Source organism: Orbicella franksi, chromosome 4 (assembly GCF_964199315.1).
Source record: "Orbicella franksi chromosome 4, jaOrbFran1.1, whole genome shotgun sequence".
NCBI lineage: Eukaryota > Metazoa > Cnidaria > Anthozoa > Scleractinia > Merulinidae > Orbicella > Orbicella franksi.
In genome coordinates, this window is record NC_138148.1 from 9,825,332 (window position 1) to 9,841,379 (window position 16,048).

At 39.1% G+C, this 16,048-nt stretch overlaps 1 protein-coding gene across 1 annotated transcript; it reads left to right on the forward strand.

Moving 5' to 3' along the window:
- Positions 1-8,433: 8,433 nt before the first annotated feature.
- LOC145483314 (uncharacterized) lies at positions 8,434-10,378 on the forward strand. The gene is made up of 2 exons (XM_081461808.1): positions 8,434-9,879; positions 10,332-10,378. The coding sequence occupies exon 1, from the start codon at positions 8,509-8,511 to the stop codon at positions 9,856-9,858; it is 1,350 nt and encodes a 449-aa protein (XP_081317934.1). The 5' UTR covers positions 8,434-8,508; the 3' UTR covers positions 9,859-9,879; positions 10,332-10,378.
- Positions 10,379-16,048: the final 5,670 nt, after the last annotated feature.

Here is a 16,048-nt window from a genome sequence, read left to right on the forward strand (position 1 = left end):
CTTAGAAACACAACAACAGATCTTTAGTTTAACAGACCTATGAGGGAACACTTTACGTTTTCAAAAAAATTTAGCATGGCAATTCCCTAGACTTCATTTATTCTAATTATTCTAATGTTGATTTCTGGATTGATTTAATAGGTAAACTGGGTATAATACAATTCTTTTGATCACTGTCGGATGCGATGCGAAGATTAAAACACTTTCATTGGGATATTTCTTCCAGTTTACTTTTGCTACGAAACGATTTAAAGTTTGTATCGAATCGACCTTAGATGTATATCGAAATGACTTTGTATCGAAACGACCGGATGCCGGTTCCACTGGAGCCAGTTCCCAATTTCCCATGGTAACGAAACTCGGCATATACAAATTTGATGGTGCTGGGACCGAATTTAGCGTTAAAAATAGTTCCCGGAACAGTTTCCAATGCAAATTTTGGCTTAAAGTATAGCGCCCCAGGATACGATATTGCGGTTTGAGAACTGGGAGAACACTAACTTTACTATATTGCAGTGTCACTGTACTTTTTCTGGACGGACAACAGACTGTTTTCGTAGCTACGGTTTTCATGTGGTTTTCAACACATAGATATAACTGTGCAATATGACATTCGTGAGTTCTGATCTGCCCAAAAAATCCAGGCAAATCGATTATAAAACCGGACAAAGGTGTTGAAAAGTGTGCACGGACAAACTAGGACTTTTCTCAACGTGTTAAAATCAAAGAGACCGATATACTGTCACCAGTTTATGCAATGCGTGAGATTACAGTCAAACCAAGAGAAGCGTACCCCTCAAGATTCCGTCAACAAATTGATTATTTGAATATTGAACCCGCTAGTCGTTTCAAGAATACAACAATGAATTGATTTTTTGAATATTGAACTCCCTAGTCATTTCAAAAATCTATATTAAATTGATTTTTTTTACCATTCTTGGAACGACTAGTGAGTTCAATTTTCCAATAATTAATTGATTATTACATTCTTGAATGCAATGGAATGGAACAACTAGCTGGTTCAATATTCAAATAACCAATTCATTAATTTAATCTAAAGGGGTACGCTTCACTTGGTTTGACTGTAGTCTCACGCAGTGCAGATACAACAGACAGTGAATTTCCGCATTGAAAGCACAACTCCATTTCGGAGCAGACATTGATTACTTCGAGAAACTTTTTAATTACTCTTTCGGCGCTGGGGTGGTTAAACTAAACAAAGGAACTAAGGTAAGAGAGCTTTTTGAAAATGCAGTTTTTAACTAAACCAGTTTGGCTATTGTAACCTATCCGGTACAGCAAATGCACGAATGCTTGAGGTACTGATAGAGTTATCTACGCTACTCTCAAATAAAATGTCAATTAAGAACGCCTCTCAAGAATTTTCACCCAAGACCATGCAAGATTAAAAAATCGAAAATTGCCAAACTTTGTCGCAAGAAAGAACTACTAAACCATTTGTAGAAAAACATGTTTCAGTTTGTTTGGATAACTATTTAAGCTTTACAGTGACTTTTTAACCGCGCGGCCACAGGCCGAGCGCGGTTCTTCTGCCAAATCGTTAGCGGGACTTATGATGTTTATTCGCCAAAAGTTGTTGAAACATTAATACACGGAAAATGTTACGGACATTGTTTTCTTTATTGTGTGTAAAATACATTTTCTTTTGGTTTTATCGAAGCGTTGGATTCCAAAGGAATATTAAATCCGCTAAGAAAAGGTATGGAATGCGCTGACGTTGCAGCTTTCACTTTCGCTCCGTGACAAATAAGATCGTGCTTACTTTCGCCAGAAGCGACGGTTATTAATTGACTTGCAATTTTGCGAGTACTTCTTGTGGGTTTAGGCAATTGAAGTGAATTCTTTGGCTGTTTCATCGAAGCGAGTTAAGATCGATTTGAAGGAAAATTAAATATTTGCTGAGGTAAACAAGTCCTTGTCCGAACTTGCAGCGTTTATTTCAATGCTAGGGAAAAAATAAAACACTACCGCTCTAAAATTAGCCAGGCTATCTTTAAAACAGGGAACGGCAAATGAGCAATGGGCAATGGGCAATGGGCAATGGGCAGTGGGCAATGGGCAACAGGGAATGTGAAATGGAAAATGAAGAATGGGGAATGGGGAATGGGGAATCTTTAAAACAGGGAATCGGGGAATCTTTAAAACGGGGAATCTTTTAAAGCGGGAGTCTTTAAAATGGGGAATCTTTAAAAGTGCGTATCTCTAAATTGGGAAATCTTTAAAATGGGGAATCTTTTAAAGCGGTAATCTTTAAAATGGGGAATCAGCTCAATAACGTGAAAATGTCTTCATTCTTTAAGATAATAACAACTAAACATACCAATCAAATAATTCAAATAAAATTTTCTCTGCAATTTATTACAATCGTGCTCATGATTATCAGGTTAGATTTTGGAAGTCGGAAAACAAGTAAAAATGGGCAGTATCGATTTACCCAAACATCGAGTAAACTGTTTCCCTTAAGATATGCTATGGTATTAATGTTTTTACAAACAAAGGTAACTAATGAACTTGCAATATGGCGCAAACAATAACAATAACAATAACAATAGTAATAGTCATCTGAAGCTTCGTATATAATTTGCCGATTTCAGATGATGTGATTCTCTCAAAGTATATTTTTTCTTTATGTATCTAACAATTATTCATTCTTTATCACTTTGATATTTTTGAAAGAAATTAAAAATTTAAGGGTACAACAGCTTTGAATTCGACGATGTTTTCGTGGCCTAGCTGTGACAACAACTTGGCGTCCTTGGCAAAAGCTTCAACGAAGTCCGTAGAGGACGAGAGCAGTTTTTCACTACGACGTCGATTGATTCGCTAGCGTTCTGGGAATATTTAGTTCCCAATACGCCCGACGTAACTAATCGAACCAAATCGAACCAAATCGAACGTTCGATGAATCGAACTCAGTCACACGATTGAGTTTGATTGAACACGGCAATCGAACACAATCGAACTCTCACAAAAGTTTTGGACCAATCGAACTATTCGAACTGTTCGACTGAGTTCGAGTAGTTCGATTAGTTTGATTGAGTTCGAATAGGTTGGATTTTGCTAGAAACAAACAGCGCTCAGATAGCATTCGACTGGAAATGGGGTAATACAAATGTCATAAGCGCAGGATTCCCGAAATAACGAATAAGTAAACCAAGAAAATTGCTTTTTTCAATTTTATCACAATCCCGATTATGTCGGGGCAATGTTTTTTGCAAGTAAACGCCGCACAGCTGGCGGTTTTGTTGGGGAGCGCGCAAGCCAGAACAGCAGACCCGTCCAGTATACGAACGGCAAAGTTGAGAGGGAAATAGACAAGTTAAATCTGCAGTAACCTTGCAGGCTACTTGGGTTGTTTTAAAAAGACCCTGCAGGGTCAGGACTAAAACATATATAATAGAATGGTTACAGTGAAGTGAGATTAATTTTCACAGGTAATTTTCTATTGCCGGTTGAACGCGGCATATTTTTGTTAGTTTTAAAGTCTGTGTATTATTTTGTTTGCAAAATGATAAAATCAATGTTACTTCCACTCCGAAAGTCTAGCTCAATCAGGATATTACAAGTTAGTTTTTAACTAAAACAGACTGTTCAAATATCTAGTGGTGTTTTGGATGAAGTTAAGATTTTTTCAATGGCGTTCGATTGAGTTGGATTAGGTTCGATTGGGTTCGAAAATCGAACGCAATCGAACTCGCACAGAAATTTTTCGGTTCGATTGTGTTCGATTATCGAACTAATCGAACCCAATCGTTCGATTAAGTTCGATAGAGTTCGATTTCCAAACAGTTCGATTAGTTACGTTGGGTAATACGGCACCAAACGAGCCTTACCCGATAACATCTTGTGTGCTTAGGTCATCTCACTGAAAATGTGGGAAACCTTGGAACCTAGCGACCTTTTTCTTTCGAAAAGTAAATGGCAGAGGGACTTTAAATTCCTCTCCACCTGACGGCATTGCGCGAAGAGAGGTCTGGATTAGCAAGGAATCACTCATTATATTGAGCAAATTCCCGCCAAAATCTCTAACTAGGACAAAGGAATTTCTCTCGAAAAAAAAACTGGCATGAAACTCCAAATTCTCCTAACCACGGACGCGACGCCTCGAATCAAAACTCCCGCGAGCAGTTGGTGATTCGCTTTCGTCAATCATGCATTCATGTGGTTTCCCAGTTCGGTCGCCATTCAGTTTTTTTGCAACTCGAAAATAATAATTATTGAAATGGAGTATGAAATTTGAAATTGTCTGTAAACGCTGTAATAAATATCGGCAAAGTTTTAAAAAAGTAAAACAACCTAGGGTTGTCAACAGCAGGCCATTTTACAGTTGTCTGCTCCGTGACCTGGCCTTTGAATGCGGCGAGGGTGGAGTTGACCTTGTTTTGATACAGACCTCTCTCCTTTTGTCATGTAAATGCACCTAATTAGCATTAGAACAACTTGATTTACACAACAAAAGTAGTGACGTCTGTATCAAAACAAGGTAAAATGTAAAATGGTCTATTGAAATTGAACGCCTCACCAGGAGTACTCAAAGAAAAGTTCGGTGGGGTGTGCGGCCCACTTCCCAAAACCCTTACCCTATTCATGACCAAAATCTGCGATCTTTGCTACCCTATTTATGACCTGGCCAAAAATTCGATACCCTATTTATGACCGTTGTGGCTGGCAAAGTTGCTTTTAAGGACGGTGCCAACTAAATACAAAGGTTTTTGCGCCGGGTTAGGACCACGCGGAAAAAGTAGATCTTTGCAAGGGCTATTGGAATCCACAAAGAAAAATTGGGGTAGCCACGCATTTTTTCCAGATAATCAGCCTTGAATCTCAAAAAAAATGCTGACATCAGCATTTTCTGAAAAAAGAAGGAAAGGATATTTCTTCACAAATTTCCTTCGAAATCTCCTTTACAAACAGAAAAGCAAACACATTTATAAAGGTCTTAAAACTACATGGTAAATGGTAACATAAAAACCATTTTTGGTTTGTTTTTGATAACAAAATCGTTGCAACAGCGCTTTTAGCGTCTCTGACAGCCTTCCTCTGGTTGAGCCAAAATACAGTCTAAATACCTTTTGGTCACAACCAGAAACTAATCACGTGTTGAATAGGCTTACCACTTCCATTTCATAACATAAAATGTGGGGGTAACCACACGTTTTTTAAAGTTATTGATCTTTGTTTTGAAAACTTTTACGGTGCCCGTTACATTTTTTCCTGTCACCTCCCCAGTAAGTAAAACATCTGCGTATTTCCCACTTGTTTTGCGCACGCACTAAGTCATCTGTAGGTACTTGTTTACAGTTGGATTTTAGTATAGTTTTAGCCAGATAACAGCTAGTTTTTCAGCTGGAAGACGTTAACAGTTAGTGGTTGGTGATATGCTGCTATTTTGGTGTTCCTGGTTTGAGTACGGGCTCATTAAACTTGATTTGGTCACAGTAGGAAAATTTTGCTTTCTTCTAGTCGTGTACTTGGTAGCATATGCGTAGTTGATTGCGTCAATGTCAACCCCAGCGCGCGCGTGGCACTTAAACCATGCCCTGCGTGATGCGCAGAAAATATGCGCGCTAACAAAAGTAGGCACCGTCCTTAACATAAGTTATGACGGTCTTATTGATAATGATGAAAAAGTAGCTTCTTCCAAGAAACATATCCAATTCAAGACTAAAGTGCTAAAACCATACCCTATTGAAGACCAAAATTGCCAGAATCGATACCCTATTCATGACCAAAACAGCTGAAAAACCCTACCCTTTGGGGCCGCACGTACCTACATAGCCCACATAAGGGTGTACCCCTCCCCCAGGGGTCGCGACATCTTGGCGAAAGTGGTCACAAAGAACAAGTCCGGATAAAATGTAGGTTAAAATTTGTTCGTGAGCGAATAACAATCCCGTTTTGTCGTTTTTCTTTCATCGTCAAGTATCGTCGAGGGGTTTTCTTATCATGGAAACTCACCGACGTATAGAACAAAGTGACAGATATATAAGCTGAGATATATAACCTGACAGATATATTCCCTGAGGAGATTAAGTTTAAACTTGACCTTTGAGTGGACGCGAAGACAACTTCTTCCTTTGAGACAGAGGATGTTTTTCAAGAGGAGCTTTTCTTTACTTTGGTGAAGGTACTGTCCAAGTAAATCGCGTTGCAACACCACCAGACACCACATAAGCTCGTCATTTAAACGATTTTTCTAAGATCTTCTAATGTGAAATGTAGCGAACAAACTTAAGTTCCTGCGGCGATCGTGAACTCCTTTCCTTCGTCTCAACGAATTGCATTTATCCACTATTTTCCCTAAGCTTAAGAGGCGAACGGCGGAAAATTTATATCCCTTCTCGTGGCGTTCAGAAACACAGCAGCTCGTAGCCTCAGCTGAATAAAACAGACCAGATCGACTTCGAAGTAAGACTTTTCTGGGTAAGCATTGTCAAAACAAAACATCAAAGCCTCACTAGACTCGCTTTGATGCGACTCGTCCTGGGCGCCGACCGAGTTGTCCGCCATATTTGCATTCGGTGTATAACACTTACTGTGGGGCAAAGTGCAGCCTAGGTTGCACTTCCCTGCCATCAAAAAACCTTTATTGACTAAGCTATGGTTTACACACAATATAACAAATAGAACGTGGCAGTGAATAAACCGAGAAGGTTCAGCAGGCGAAAGCCACCTTCTCACGAAAGGTAATTACAACTACGTGGAGGAAAAAGATGGGAAAGGACAAAGCTACCAATACAGGGAGGGAGGGAGGGAGGGAGGGAAAAGCGGACAACGGCCTACCTTGAATATTAGCTCACAACTGGGACTGGGTCAGAAACAATGGGATTTTACTAACTGGGGATTGAAGGAGTTGGGAGGGGTATAGCACGCTGAAATCACATGAGAGCATGGTGGAAAATCACTGGGAGCTTTGTCGTATGATTTCCCATATGGTAAAACTATTGGGCTGCACTGGACATTGACCTAAGGTTATTGCACAATGGCTAATATAATATTCCTTTCTGGAGACTTTCCAGTCGGGCTTGATAAATTGTCATGGTTTGGGAAGTTTCGATAAGTGGTGACTGGATAGCATTTTGTGATCATTCTCTCTTTACTTCTCTTTAGTGAGCCATGAAACCGCTTTGTGGCAGGACCATCAAAAGTGCCATCTCATGCGGCTCTATTGTCGGATTTGCAACCCTCATCGTACAATTGCTTCGTAGCTTGCAAATTTTTAGTTATAACTGCGCTGATGGTAAATCGGAATGTACAAAACCACTCTGGACCGTAGCGGGAATATCCGTTGGGGCTATTCTGTTTTTGTGTGTTGCTATTGTGCTGATACGACAAAGCCTGGTAAGACGATTTTGAATTAACTTTTATCACAATGTACTCAATATCTTAAGCAACAAATCCAAATGCGATGTTCTCACTCGAAAAGAGATAGAGTGCCACTGGCTTATCAGAAATATCTGTCATGTGTTACCCTCAATAAATAAGGTTGACTTACTCACTTACTTACTTAGGACCTTCATCGAGTAGGTAAAAGATACTACAACAGACTATAACCACAAATTATTCCAGTCACACAGACAGTCCAATATATAGGCTCGATCCTGTTGAGGTGGCGGCTTTTTCTCTTTCTCTATGACCCTGGTATTTAGATTTGTTGCCTACATTCTTTTTCGCCTCCGAAGAGAAAGTGAGGCACGAGGGCATCCACTAGGCTACTTCCGTTTTCTATAGCCTATTTCGGCATGTATAACTATCTTTAGTATCACCAAGTGGTGGACTAATGCAAATCCTGCATTTTAATTGGCTACGCTACTAGAGAACTATTAGTAATAGTCCTCGAATAGCGAAATTGGCGCAATCGAGTTTCACGCCTTCTTTCGTTTCATTTCCAAATAAAAATTTCTTCAACTTGCATTTGCTAACTTTATTATTGCCTTTTCTGTCCGATTAGTTGGCCACCGGTCAATAGCCCATTCGGCTTCGCCTCATGGGCTATTGACCCGTAGCTCTTTCGGGCTACAATTCTAGTTGGTAAGTATCTATATATTGGGACGCATCAGTGTATACTATGTATTCCTAGCTCTTGTGTTAAGAGTTGGGAGCAAAGTGGATCAAAAGTTCTGATCCTTTGTCCTGTAACTTTCTTGCTTAAACGTATTAACCCCTAACAATCACTGTGATGTACGCTTGTGACGAACTCGTCAAACGTAAATTACGTTCTCTCCTTTTAATTTGTTAGTCTTATTTCCCGTTTCCTGAGACAGGAAGCTTAGACTGAGACTTAAGTGTGCTCTTTTCTTGTAGATCTTATGTTTCCCTGTTGTTTGTGGCTACAGAGGGTGTATTTTTACGGGAAGAAGCTCTAAACCGCTTCGGGATATTCTTGTGGGAGTCGACAAAGAAATTCCCAGCGAAGGAGAACTACAAGAATTCAGAGACAAATCCCTACTTTATCTTAACGACATCAAAGCCCAGTTTGAGAGTACAATGAAAACGACAACATTTCAGTTCATATTTTCTGGAAGCGCGATTGAGAGATACGGAATCCCATTTATGATGTCGTACGAGCCGAACTGTTGTCTCTGTAATGGACATTGTAGCATCCATGCGCTTTATACCGATCTAGATGTCATGTTCTGTTCCATGGCAGATAGGGCTTGTTTTTCTGGTCAAGGGAACATTCTTGTTGAACCTTTTGTGAACGAGACGGAGGGTTTCACCGGGTATGCTACTCTCTCCTGGTTAGCACCTGGCTTAGAGGGGTGTTGCGTCAGCTCAAAAATAATCCGTGATCAAGCTAAACATGCTGTTGGAAATGCGAGTGTAGCCAATCTTCCCGGCTCCCCTGGCTGTGGTGGGAGGTGTGAAGCGACTCCCAAAATTGGGCTGGATTCCAAAGGACCAGCAATGAAGATCAACATTGCACCCCTTTTCGAGGCTGACATCACTCTTTGTTTACATTGTCCTGAGTGGCCAACCATCAGCGACTGGTCTTCTCGACAGAGGTACTGGCCTAGTTTGGCTGATGCACAAAGAATAATGTCATTAGGCTGCCATCTTGTAGCTAAGCCTGCACCAGACGACGAAGACAAGACAAGTTGGAGATTCTCCTTCTCTGTAGCAGAAGTCGAGCTGTCTAAACTTGTACCAGAAACGGCCAGGAAATGCTTCTTGGCTATGAAGATCATCCTAAAAGACCACCTTCAACCAGTTGTTCCCCAAATTGGCTCATATCACATTAAAACCGTTTTCTTAAACACCCTCGAAAAAATACCTGTCGGTTTCTGGGTGGAAGAAAACATTGAAGAATGTCTCTTGACGTTACTGACGGAACTTTGTGACTCTCTCGTGTCTATGAAGTGTCCGCATCACTGGTTCAGTTTCGTTAATTTGTACGACATTGATGGGAAGGAGCTGCAGATTCTTGCCAGAAAGACTGAGAGGATTATAAAAGACCCGGCACCATTCATCTTTGACGACGGATGCTGTTGTCTTTCACCATGTTGCTTGCGCGTACCGCAATACAACTTCACTCGCCGAAGCAGTCAGCAGTTCTTTGCGGACTATGAGGAAGTTACCATCTCTGTCGACGGAGACGTGATCCTTCAAGTTCAAGATCCTGTGACTCAGCGATTCCTAGAGACTGCGACGCTTGGGGCTCGAAGTGATAGCAGTTTCCATCCAAGAGACGAAGACAGTCTTCAAACCACTGCAACGCCTCAACAGCTTGTTGTCTGCCTCCCTCCAACATGTAATACCGAACGCGAGTGCAGACATCATCAGGCTGAACCGTTTCACGAGGAAATACCATTATCGGTATATCTCCCGCCCATTTAGAACATCAAGTCTTCGTAGACGGTAGGAATGGCTCGTTGTTTTCACTTAACAATCATACTTAAGAAGAACTCAACCTGACTAGATGTGCAATGACTACTGACTAAGGCTTGATGCATATTTTCCCGCTTTCAGAGTTCCCAATTCAAATGTAAATTACAATCGATTTTCACCTGATTTGCATTTACAAGTTGATAACTGAGAGCAAAACAAAGTTTTTTCTCCCTACAAGTGCTAAGTTTTTTTGTTAGTCTTAGCACGAGTCTTCTTTAAAAATTAATCTAGTCGTTCTTAGAAAGCGTCCTTATTGGGAAACGGAAGTTGGTTGAGTTTATGTTAGAGTTATGATTCGAGAACACCCTTATATTTTCGCCATTTCATTTTGGTAGCTTTCAACAAATTGGTAGACGGTAAACAATAAAATATATGTATTCGATGTACTTTATATATCGCTTGTCATGTTATGATGTTCTCAGGATAACCCTGTAGAATGTCAGCAGCGAACTTTGGATTTCTAACCATTTATGGAAGTACTCAACGCGGCTGAGGACATTGCCCAAATGAATCGTCTGTGAAGGCATTACCAGTATCGGTAGACATCCTACCCCTTCAGAACGTTCAGCCCTGTTACGAAACCATGAATGGATCTCCTTTTTCTGTTAAGAACCATACTAAAGAGGTACCCAACCTGATTTTCTATAAGTCTTCTGTAAGATTAGATGCATGTTTCTCTTTAAATGTTCCTTACTCGAAAGCAAATTATAATCAGAGTCCACTAGGCTTGTAATTAAGTTAATGAGGGGAGCGATTTTTGTCTGCCTCAGACTAGTAACATTTTTATTATTCTTAGAATGACGCTTCTTCAAGAATAGACCTGTTTTTATGCCGACATTTTAACTAACAACAGCAATTGCTGTAATCTTTGTAGCCAATAGAATTATTTTGATTTTTTACAATTTTATCTTGTATACAAGCCAAGATAGGATTTTCATACACATACTCATTTAGTTTTTATCATTTTTCTGTAAAAATCTAAATTTTATCAGTACTGTGTGTCTTAGGTATTGCATATTTATTAGTGTCCCCAATTAGTCTCTAGCTAAATACATTGACACTCAAAAAAAGGTTTTACTTTACTTTACTTTGCGCGAAAGAAAAAAAACCCGTAACGACTAAAATATTTTTTTATCACTCGCGTTTGTATATGCTTTTGTTTACCAATCGGCATAACTTTTCGCCTGTTTGAGGAATCCAAATTTTTTAATCAAATAAAATTCTTACAAATAACTGTATTAGAAAGAAGATAAAAGGAAATAAAAAGGCATTTTTTTAACTGACACACCTTATTAATTTCAAAGAGAGAAATTTTATCTCTGTACTCATTCAACCGATTTAACAACGCAACTGCTATTTCGAAATTTACAGATTCAACCCAAACTTTCTTGGCTACAAAACACTGAAATAACCTACAAGAGCTGTACTCACCCATTGCAGTCAATTTGGCTTACAAGTTAATTTCTCACTTGAACTTGGGTCGTTGAACTTCTTAAGCCCGGCCGACCGAAAATGTGTGATGACCAAACATCAACAAACATTGTTTGTTGTCCAGACATGTTGATATTTGAAGCCCTGGCCAAACGGTCATCAAACACGATCAAACAAGGTGGCCAAACGGTAAAATGAACCCTTCATATCAATCTACACGAAATAACAATGAAATCCCTACTGCTTCCCTATGTAACATAGATCTTAACTGACAAGGACCTTCTGAAATCATGTTTTAAACCTTTGAAATCTGGAAAAGCAAATGGCCCAGATGATATATCTAGTAAAGATCTGCGTCTCATTGAAGATTCATTTTTAAACTGCTTCATGCCACTTGCTCAAAGAAGTATTTCAGAATGTAAATATTTCCCAAGCCAGTGGAAACATGCAAAGGTGAAATGTCATGACAAAGGGGGCACCCTCGACTGTGGAAATTACAGGCCTATTTCCCTTCTCAGTAAACAAAGCAAACTATTGGAAAATGTTGTCAGTCAGCAACTCAACAATTTCTTGTATGGCAACAATCTAATCTTGAATCAGTGGGGCTTCAAAAAGGGAGGTTCACCTGAACTCCTACTGCTTTCAATAGCAAAACACTGTCCACAGTGAAGTGGAGACATTTGAAAACGCAGGTCTGTAGTATCAGTCAGTGTGGGCAGCGAAACTGACAAACAGAATAAAAATTTAATTTCAAAGCCCGGTATAGTGATCAGCAATTTCAATGGTCCGCTAGCTCTCTTTCCTTGACCACTGAGTCAAAGGGAGCGAAGACTCTAGGAACTCTGCTCTCTCACTGACTAATCAAATAAGTTATTAGCGACAAGAACCAACATTTTTTTAAGCAAGACATTAGAAAATAAGCCGCACTATAGCAGACTCGTACCCAGTCGCTATTTACGAGTTTTGGGGGCCTACTTCTTCCCATAACGCCCCACGCGCTGCACTCAATCCAGACCGTTTTCTCTTTGGAACAGTCGTAACAGCGACTGGGTACACTACAGGCTGGAGTGTTCATATGGGAAAATTTCACCCCGGTCACCGAAATCTCGGTCGCAAAAACCGAGATCTCGGTGACCGGGCCAGCCCGGCCTCTCATATTTTCACGAAGGAAAGAGTGGCGAGGCGAGATCTCAGAAACCGAGCTGGCCCGGTTGACCGGGCTCATATGAAGAGGCCCTTAGAAACACAACACCAGATCGTTAGTTTAACGGACCTATGAGGAAACTTTACGTTTTACGACTTTACGTTTTCAAAAAAACTTAGCATGGCGATTCCCTAGACTTCATTTTAGATTCCGCACGAGCTTTGTTTGTATTGCTTGATTGTTTTGAGAAAGTTTCTGGACTAAAACTTAACGTTGCGAAAACAGAAGCAATGTGGATCGGCTCCCTCCAGAACTGTGAAAATGAACCACTTGGAGTCAAATGGAAAACTTGCGTTAAGTTTTTAGGGATTTTCATTACATATGATGTACAGATACTGGGGGAGAAAAATTTTAAGCAAAGGTTAAAAAAAATCAGAAATGCAATAAATTTATGGAAGTCAAGGGGTTTGTCAATCCATGGCAAGGTTAATATTATAAAAGCAATTCTTCTTCCAAAACTAATATACCCGAGCTCGGTGATAAGTACTCCGTCTGAAGTTATAAAAGAATTTAACAACTTAGTTTTTCATTTTTTATGGAATGGGAAAGATAAAGTTATTCGAAGTTCAACGTATGCACCTTATGAGCAAGGTGGGCTCAAAATGATAGATTATGAAACCATGATAAAAGCGTTGAGGTTGAGCTGGCTAATGCGAATAACGGACGAGGACTCGTCAGGTTTCTGGAAGTCTTACCTTAATTATCTTTTGGATAATGAAGGGGGTCTTTTTCTTCTTGAGTGTAATTATGATGTAAACCAGATAAACATTTCATCCACCTTTTATCAGGATCTGTTAATGTGGTGGTCAAATATAAAGGAAATAGTAGATCCAAATAATGTTTACAAATATGTTATATGGAACAACAAAGAAATCAAAATCGATGGTAAAAGTGTTTTCTATAAGCATTACTTTAATATGAATATTAAATATACAAATGATCTGCTCTTTGACAAGTCAAATATCGAGTCTTTTAATGTTCTCAGAAGTGAGGGATTGACAACGTCCAGTTTTTTAGTCTGGACAGGCCTAAGGCTATCTATTCCTTTGAAGTTGCGTGTCAACATACCAAATTTTAAGGTGATTCTTGATTTGGAAAGTCTTAAATGTCACAACTATTATTGTTTTCTTATAAAACAAAAATTGGAAAAGCCAAGTAAATGGGTTAAGCTAAAGAACGAATTTAGCCTTGATGATAAGCAAGTTTCAGAAGCATTTCTTTTGCCAGTGAAGGTTGCTAACGAACCGTATCTACGCTCCTTTCAGTACAAAGTGTTGAATTCTGTTCTGTTTACTAATGACCGCCTGTGTAAAATAGGATACGTTTCTAATCCGAACTGCACCTTTTGTCATCAGCTAACAGAAACCATATCCCATATTTTGTTCGGTTGTTCTTTTTCAAATTCTTTTTGGCATGAGGTTAATGAAAAAATTTTGAGTAAAATCAAGAGTTGCAGAAGCCTCTCGCTTACATATTGCGATGTTATTGTTGGGTCTTTTGAGGAGGAGATGGGTCTTTTTAATTACATAGTAATTTTAGGAAAATCTTTCTTGTGAACTTGTCGATGTAAAGAAATATTTCCTTCCTTGAATCACTTTTTAAGAATTTTGGTAACTAAATATGAAACTGAAAAACATATATACTTCAAATTGAATAAAACGAATTTGTTTAAAGAAAAGTGGAAATTTTTTGAGGAAACAATTTTATCTAATTACGTTCTAATTCGCTTCGCTCAAACGAACGTAAATCATTTTACCCTTAAATTCCCGTAATACAAACAAATCACACGAGAAATATGGTAGGATGTGCAAGCGGATCCAAAACAGTTTATTATAAGATAGATAGTTACTAATACAGAGTGGACTGCAAACAAAAGAAATTACAAAGTTGTTGTTGTTGTTGTTTGTTTTTGTTTTTGTTTTTTTACACACTACTGTATGGAGAAATTAATATACGCTCGATAATGCATTACAAACCTAAATACTTAGTTACTTGTAACCTGTTTTCAAGGCTTTCTTCAACATACATATCCTTGGCAGAATCAGATTTCCATCTACCATGTATTTTAAGAAGTCTTTCTGGAATCGAGTTACTACTATTACGTACCGCAGATGTAATACCACCGGATCTTAAACTATGAAGACCATAATCACTAGGGTTGAGGCCCAGCTGACTTAAGGTATCCCTTAAGATATCTCTACAAGTAGTATAAGAAATCTTTCCACTTCTCAGGGTATAGCTAGAACTACTACGGTGAACCAGATAAATCTAAATACCGTTGTAAAACACCAACAGGACAGTACTTAGACCTGGATGCACTAATAAAGACGAAATTCCCTTCCCTATAAACATCTGTCTTACTACGAGGTACAAAGATTCTTATATAATCGCTGTGAAATTCAATATGCTTAGGAACAATATTGCATAATTCGTCGTAACGAAAAAATCCTGCAAAAGCTAAAGAGCATAACGCAGCGATACGAAGGTTCTTTAAATTAGCATCTTTCTTGTTATGAGTATCTAAAATACTCCTTATGATGTCTGTGGTAATAGGCTTCTTTTTCATAACTGGCTGTGATTTCTGGCGTTTAGCAGATTCGATAATATTCCTGCAAAATTCACTATCCAAAGGATTACGATCCAAAAGAATGTAACCATTTAAGGGCAGCATGGGCTAAAATTACGGAGGAACTAGAGGTGCAAGACTGCTGAACTTCAAATAAATATAGAGAAACAACACTAAGGGGAAAAGGTAACTGCATGTTGAAATGTCTACTTTTAGACCACTGCAAGAACTTTCTAATAACGCGAACGTAGGCTTTAGTAGTTGTATCCGCCCTGGACTTCAACATAACTTCTAAAACCTCATAAACGTTGATTGAAGAAAATTGTTGAAAGCCTTTCCAGGAATTACTTGATAAGATTACCTGGAAAGACAAGAACAAAACATATATAATAAAAGAACAAAAAAAAGAGCCGTATAAAAATCGATCATTGTTGGGGCCAGTGCCACATAAGACGATAGACTATTGAATGGACCAGTGCCCCGTAAATCAAAAACCATTGATTGGGCCAGCGCCACATAAATCAACTATACGCTGTTTAAGACAGCGCCACATGAAATGACAGACTATTAATTAGGCCAGTGCCACATAGATAAACAACATATTGCTTTGGCCAGCGCCACCAAATGTAAATAATCATTAGGCTAATGGGCACGCCGTTCAATAAATTACTCAGTAAATTTCAATCTAAAGGCAATAATATTTCCTGTGAAAAGACCAGACCCTAAGAGCGAATTAAGGTTTCTTCCGCGGGTTAGAACCTCATTCCCGATATGAATACTGTGAGCCACAAGATAACTACTATACTTGTGTGTAATTAAAGGCCAAAAATGAGCCGAAGGCCAAAGAGGTACAACGAGCGTACCAACGGCCCGCTGAGATTTCAAATAATGCAATACGCATGGGACGATACCAACTGGAGGGACTACTAGGCAATTTT

Bases quoted from the DNA above. Each gene is read 5' to 3' on its own strand.
- LOC145483314 (XM_081461808.1), top strand. From the start codon at position 8,509: ATGAAAACGACAACATTTCAGTTCATATTTTCTGGAAGCGCGATTGAG.